Source organism: Sinocyclocheilus grahami, unplaced genomic scaffold, assembly GCF_001515645.1.
Source record: "Sinocyclocheilus grahami isolate Dianchi unplaced genomic scaffold, SAMN03320097.WGS_v1.1 scaffold456.1, whole genome shotgun sequence".
Lineage (NCBI taxonomy): Eukaryota > Metazoa > Chordata > Actinopteri > Cypriniformes > Cyprinidae > Sinocyclocheilus > Sinocyclocheilus grahami.
The window spans coordinates 936,852-944,185 of record NW_015505635.1 but is presented as its reverse complement, the minus strand read 5'-3'; the positions used below and the strand labels follow the sequence as shown (position 1 = coordinate 944,185).

At 40.0% G+C, this 7,334-nt stretch overlaps 1 protein-coding gene across 2 annotated transcripts in view; it reads right to left on the bottom strand.

Moving 5' to 3' along the window:
- Positions 1-3,580: 3,580 nt before the first annotated feature.
- Positions 3,581-7,334, bottom strand: part of LOC107552706 (cortexin-2-like) — a 12,393-nt gene continuing 8,639 nt past the window's right edge. Inside the window, exons 2-4 of one of the 2 annotated variants that reach the window (XM_016234663.1) lie at positions 6,612-6,833; positions 6,243-6,514; positions 3,581-3,927 (exon numbers count right to left, since the gene is read on the bottom strand). In XM_016234663.1, the coding sequence (XP_016090149.1) occupies positions 3,633-3,927; positions 6,243-6,292 (345 nt within the window). In that variant the 5' untranslated portion in view covers positions 6,293-6,514; positions 6,612-6,833 and the 3' untranslated portion in view covers positions 3,581-3,632. Of the gene's footprint in view, positions 3,928-6,242; positions 6,515-6,611; positions 7,035-7,334 lie in introns of those variants that run through there. The other variant, XM_016234661.1, reaches the window with a different exon arrangement.

The following is a 7,334-nucleotide window of genomic DNA, read 5'->3' as shown; positions in this document are numbered from 1 at the left end:
GCTCTCCTCCGGGACCGTAGCAATGCCTGGATCGGATCCAGAAATAATGGCTATGCTTTCCCGGGCCACCGTAGGGGTAGGGCTGGAGTGAAGACTTTCACCGTGTCCCGAGCCCTCAAGGTTGCACGATTGGTTCTCGGGGTGGTCCGCGCTGGTTCTCAGCGCCCCGCCTCGGTGCCTTTCTTTCCAGAGGTGCATGAGGAGCTCAACAGGTCGTGAACGGCACCTTTTTACTGCTGGAAACTGATTTGCTGGATCCTCCTCCCTCACCACCCTCGATGGGGGGGCAGCTAGGGGGTTACAAGGGTCCCCCCGGTGGAGCGGTCGGTTGCAATGCAGTTGTGTCCTAATACCGCCTCCAACCGGCAGGGAGAACCATGCCTCCCCTCCCAGGTCTGTAGGTACTCGACTGGACCTGTGGAGAAGCTGCCTCTGCCTTACACGCTACGGCGTGATTGCAAGTGCACCAGGCCAAGGCACTGAGGGACTTGCACGAGGGTGGTCACTACCCAGAAGTTTGCAGAGAACTCCGCACCGTGGCGGACCTCGCTCCACAAGCGACGAAGGTTACGGTGCTCTCTGGGTCGTGCGATGTCCACTATGGTGGTCCGGGAGCGCCATTTCTGGCTCCTGTAGTTCCGTTGATGCCACTAGCGCGGTGTCTGGGAGCCTGGCTTGAGCTACCCAGCCCGTCTCGATGGCTCCTTCGAACCGTCAGGCTCGGCTATGCGATTCAGTCGCCCGGCATCCGTCCCCGAGATTGGTTTGCAGCGGTCGACCTGAAGCATGCGTACTTCATGTGTCGACCCTTCCGCACGACAGACCATTGCTGTGGTTCGCGTCCGAAGGACGAGCATATCAGTACGAGGTCCTGCCCTCCGGCAACTCGCCCGCCACCTCCTCCTCTGGAGTCAGAAGCATCTGAGGTCGCTTCGTGCTGTTCACATTCCTGGGCTGCTCAACCGGGCAGCTGACGAGCTGTCCAGAGCTGCGCTCCCGGGAGAATAGCGACTCCATATCACCTCCATTCTTCCTTATGCACCTAAGGGATGTCCATATGTGTATTGCTTCCGAAAGCTCCTTCGGGAAGGTTCAAGCTTCCGTAACGCCCCTGTTCCAAGTAGAACGGGTACGTTTTCCCAATGTTATCCAGTCTTACTCATTGGGTAGTGCCATAGCAGCAGTAGAAAAAAAAGCTGGTCCTCTTGTGAAGAAGTCCTGGCCTACGCCAAAAAGTAGGGGCGCAGGTGGCTTCCACAGGACACTGGAAGGGGCAGTAGCTGTGGCCCTTTGGTAGGATCCCAATTTTGTCTGTCATCCGACGTGACGTCGAGAGTGACCGACTGAAAGGGAACATCTCGGTTACGTATGGTAACCCTCGTTCCCTGAAGGAGGGAACGGAGACGTCACGTCCCGTCGCCACAGCTCCTGTACCACTGCTGAGCGGCCGGGTCACCGGCTCGGCTCCTCAGCGAAAACCTGAATATGCGCTGCATCTGCTGCCTACTTATACTCACGCTGTGATCAGCAGCAGCTGGATGCAATAATCGCATGCCAATGTGCATTGGCTCGTTTAGTTTACACTCAAAGTAGATTGGTCCCTCTAAGCGAGATCCCAATTTCATTGGTCATCCGACTTGACGTCTCCGTTCCCTCCTTCAGGGAACGAGGGTTACCATACGTAACCGAGACGTTTCTTTGCACGATTGCTAAAATATGAATGAATATTTCATATTTTAAGACGCCATAATAAGCATTTGAGGAGGTTTGTGAAACTGACCTGCCTCCACACATCTTCCAGTCCAGACTCAGAGCTGCTGTCGATACCTGTAGGATTTACAGTACAGATCAATCACACAATCAATACATGATGTGTCTCTTAATCAGAGACCGAACATAAACTACAGCGACACCTTTACAGCCGCACAAGGAGACAATAAACCGAGCCTGACCTTTCACCCTTGGTGAAGAGTTTATTTCCTGTAAAAAATCAGTGTCAGTCTGTATTGATTAAGACATGATGCACAACAAGAATATAGCTGCTACCAGTCTAACAGGGAACGCTTTCACAACTTTCAATCAATAAAGTTTTTTTTTAGGTCGGATGTAACGTTTTTGGAACGTTCTTATAACTTTATTAATGTTTGATAAATACGTTCTCATAATGTTGAGAGAAAACCTTCCGAGATCGACACTGTCCGAATGTCCTTATGATATTATTTGTGTTTGTACGTTCTACGAAACGTTTTTGTCACTTTTAAATAATGTTCCAATCACGACAAGGAAACTGGACATTCCAACGTTCTTTGAATATTAACAATAAACGTTCAGATAACGTTCCAAAATTTTGGGTGAAGATTAGATTAGTAGAATGGTGTAAGAAACGGGTTTTAATTAACATTATATTAACGTTAATGAAAGAATGTTTGTTCATAACATTGAGAGAACGTTGTCAGAGCGTTCCCGGTTAACTGGGATGGTGTTGCATATGGTTTTTTGACAAGTTAAACAGGTTAATGGACTGGTGATGTTGAGGGACTTTGTGATGCATGTGGGGTGTCCGGAGATACGCCTGATTAATTATGAAAGAGCAACATATAATAGCCTACAGCTGAGAGAAAAAGTCATTTATTGAGCAAATATTTCTTTGCTAAAAACCAATCACCTTTCCAGAGAAATCCCTGTTTGTACATAGTTTTGCCCTTTCAAGATGAAAAAAAGAAAAAAGCACAGACTAATCCCAAACCGACCGTAAACATCACAACAAAATCAATACAGACAGACAGTAGAGTCTCTGATACAAAAATAAATCAAGGCACATTTGCTCCAGTTATCACTGACAAAACCTGCAAAGCGGACAAACGCATAACACAACGTAATGCACAACATTTAATAATAATATTAATAAATACCATCCAACCAATTCACATGCACAGTAAAGACAATTAGAAATTTACAATAAAAATCAAGGAAGTTTGTAAGTCTGTGGGAAATGAATACAGATGCCTGATTCATCCACATAACTGACTGAAGTAGAAATTGAGATTGTAAAACAGGCACCCATCCACTGCCACGACTGAAATGAACGTGGCTTGAACTAAAATAACCAAGCAAACCTTGTTTTATAGACTAAAATCTCAGCGATATTGCACTGGTACTAGTTTTGCGGTTAAATCTCAAAAAACAAGTCAAGGTCATATTTTCATCCCAAAATCTTAAGGAAACACACACACACAAAAAGACTTTGCGAAAAGACACTGAACCCTATTTTCAGTAGTCCATTAAGTATAACTAAGCAAATTACATTTCTCTTTTTTTTATTAAAGGCATAACTGTCAAATAGATTCAATTGAATTAAAACATTATTTTGTGCATTCCACTAATGAAAGTTTTGGGGCAGAAATGCTATGAAAATCATTTAAAAAATATAATATTAAAATAAAAAAATAATAAATTAAAATAGTATTAAATATATTTAATTGTATTAAATAATTAATAAAATATTCTTTTATACATTCCATTAGTGAATATTTTAATATGTTATTATATTATAATAAAATAATTTTAAAAATGACCTTTTAGATTTGGAGGTTAAATATGTTCTTGACAGGTTTTGTGAGATTGTTGTATTTCTAGACCAGCGCGTAATCGAACTGTCCCCTCTCCAATCCGTCTTTAGGATCAGACCACGATGAGGACGGCATGCTGCTGTAGGGGTCCAGGAGAATCCGGAAACACCGCACCAGCAGGAACACCAAAAACAGCAGCAGGAGTCCCACGAAACACAGCGCCGTGATCTGCTCTGTGTCCGGAGCCAGCAGGAGCCCCGCCGTGGCCCCGGGGCCCGAGACAGGAGCCAGAGACTGCAGCCCGTACTCCATCAGAGGGCTTTCACTCATCTTCTCAGAGATGAAACGAGTCCGGTTTCTGAGGGTGAGGGATGAAAATCACATGAGAAAAATCACAGTTGTTTGTTTCTCCTATACATGGCAACATGGAGAGCAAACTGAGACACCTACTTAAAATTTAACTGAAATAAAATAAAAATTAAACCTTTAATTACGTCAGATAGTTTCAACTTTTTCAGTTCTTTTAGTTTAACTTGGTGTACTAAAATAACTCAAACTAAAACAGAAATATTTAATTAATTTTAAGAAACCATAAAAAAAAAATTTCATTACATAAAATAAAGTTAACTGAAATTAAATAAAAAAAAACAGTCTTATTGTAACAGCTAGTTGCCAAGGGAACATTTCTCATTTCATTTCTTGTAATTTAACTCTATGTACTAAAACAACTAAAACAAACACAGAAATATTTAATTCATTTTAAATCCATAAAAAACATGTTCATTATTTTAAATAAAATAAATATTTAACTGAAATAAAAAAAAATTAAAAATTAAACTTATTTTAATTCAGTTAGTTGCCAAGGCAGCATTTCTCATTTTTTGAAGTTTAACTTGATGTACTAAAATAAAAATTTTTTATTAAAGATTTATAAAAATAAATTTTACAGGAACACAACAAAATGACTACAGAAAAATGAAAACTAATTCAGAATATTTGTAAAAACTATAATAGTAACAGAAATAACACTGTCTCTTAAAACAACAACAACAACAAAAAAACATGAAAATCATACATGCAAATCAAAAATCTCAATATGAACTCAATCATTTCGCAGGGCTCGCAAAATCGATCCTTAAGAAGTCTCAAAGCCTTACATTTAGTTGCATCAAATTAAAGGCCATAACAAGTCTTAAATACCTTAAATGGTTTAAGAAAAGTCTTAATAATAATAATAATTTCAAGAGGTCTTAAATTTGGGGACAGAAACACAAAAATCGTGATAACGGGGAACCTGCTATATTCCTGACGTTTCAAAAGCGACACCTGCTGGCAGAGAATGAACTTGCATTTCCAATAAGCCTTTCTGCTGTTTATGTTCAGATCAATGCAAACATCGACCCATGTTTTTACGCTGCAAACACGCAGTTGTAAATGTGAAAGAAGCTAATGTGCCTTCTAAAAATCTAAACAATTAAGACAGTAAGATATATATTTGTTTTAAATTAATATAATAAATTGTATGTTTATACAAGTCTGAAATGTGATGTTTATCATTTTATAAGACTTTTTGTTTTATGAAAACCTGTATCTGAACTATAGTTTTTGATTGATGTTTCGACTTCTATCCAATTTTCCACATTAAAAAATTGCCTTTTTTAGGCTAGAGTTCAACTACTTTTGTGCTACCAAAATCTGAAGAGTGCCTGCCTGAAGTTTTGCGAGCCCTGTACTGAATGACAACTATTGTCTATTTTTATTTCTCATATTGGGAGAAAAATCTGAGATGAAGTTGATACTTATTAAAACATATCAGAAGTCTAGAATTGAAAGAGCAACTTGCCCAGGTAAACATGCCATCAGCAGTGTTGTGGGTAACACATTACAAGTAGCGCAAGTTACGTAATCAGATTTCTTTTTTCAAGTAACTAGTAAAGTAACGCATTACTTTTTAATTTACAAGACAGTATCTGAGTTACTTTTTCAAATAAGTAAAGCAAGTTACTTTTTTATTTTTTTCAATTTATTGATTGACAGCTCTCCTGTCCCCATGTTGAGAGAAATCAGAAGATGTTCTAAAATAAATATGAATATGCATTAATTCATCTCACTCACACACACACAAAAAACACAGATTCAGTATTCCTCAAAATGAATAAAAATAATGCAACTCAGAATATGACGCAAACCTGCAATAACTATATGTTAAACAACACAAATATGCTTTATGTATTTAATCCCATTCTATTAAGCAATGTCTTTGCTTCTGACCTTCGCTGATTCAGTTCAGCTGTACTAATAAGCACAAATTACTCTAGACGAACATCTGTGTGTCTTTGTTTATTGCTGAAGTGTGTTGAAATGTCTTCTTCTGCATTCTACTGTACGGACGTAAATGTACTTTTCCTTCAGCCTGAGGCTTATTCATTTCACTTTTGGTTTGAAAAGGCTTTTATATTTGCCAAAAATAGAACTTTTTTATTTTAAAAACAAACAAGCAAGCCCTGTCCAGATTTAAAAAGTAACGCAAAAGTAACGTAACGCATTACTTTCCATAAAAAGTAACTTAGTACCGTAATTAGTTACTTTTTTATGGAGTAACGCAATATTGTAATGCATTACAGTTTGTAAGTAGTAACTTTCCCCAACACTGGCCATCAGCAGTTACTTTACCTCACAAGTAGATGCGATGAGAAATCAGACTGATGCAACAGGATCTCCATTCACAGAACAGTTGAAGCTCAAATCTCAGAGGCAACAACCTGTAAACTACATCCAGTCCCGTCCACATCTTCAAGTGAGCTCAGACAGACCTTGCACTGCTGTTTATATGGACAGAGAACTGTGACACGCTCTTCTGTGGCTGCAGCTTCATATTCAGGTGTCTGAGATAACTGCTGAAAGCTCGGATGGAGAAAAGCAGCTATTTGACAGGAAACGCCGCTCTGTGAATAAAGAGAGAGGCGTAAATCTGGGTCGATCGGGATCTCAAAACATTGTGGATCAATAATGGCCACATAAAAGAGAAATAAATCAGGTCACCTCTTCAGCACGGCACGAGAAGAGCAGATCCGTGAGGAATATTAAAGCGCACAGGCTGTGTTACAGTGAACCGCTCTAGTAAAACATCACGTCAAGGCCTGGTCGACAGGTCAGCACTCTGATGGGTTTCCCAGCGTTTCGCTCCATGTTCATCAGCAGTAAATACAGGCTTGGGCTCCCTCTGACTTTATAGGACGGGATATGTGTGCTGACAGCTGATTCCTGTCCCAAAGACAGCTGGGTTCATAATAACTAAAGGGTTAAGGGCGGGTCAAAGGGCATCTACATATACAAATTTAGCAAAGATGAGGTCAGATAGAAACAACTTCAATAGAGGAACACCAGTAGGACCATGAGTTTGATGTATAACATGATACTATATGATAAGGATATTATATCAGATAAAAAAATAGTGACAGAATCAACCTCGCTATATTAACCTGACTAAGTTAAGTCATTCTTAAGGTTATTAAGGTGGAAACGGCTCCTCGAGATAATAACTGCACTTTTTTTTTTGCAGTGTTGTAAAACTGATGAATGTATTTTTTAACTGTATGTATGTGTGTGTGTGTATGTATATTTATATATATATATATACACACACACACACACACACCCACACATACATACCCACACACAAATACACACACACACACCCACACATACACACCCACACACACAGACACACACGCACGCACACACACACACACAGACACACACAAA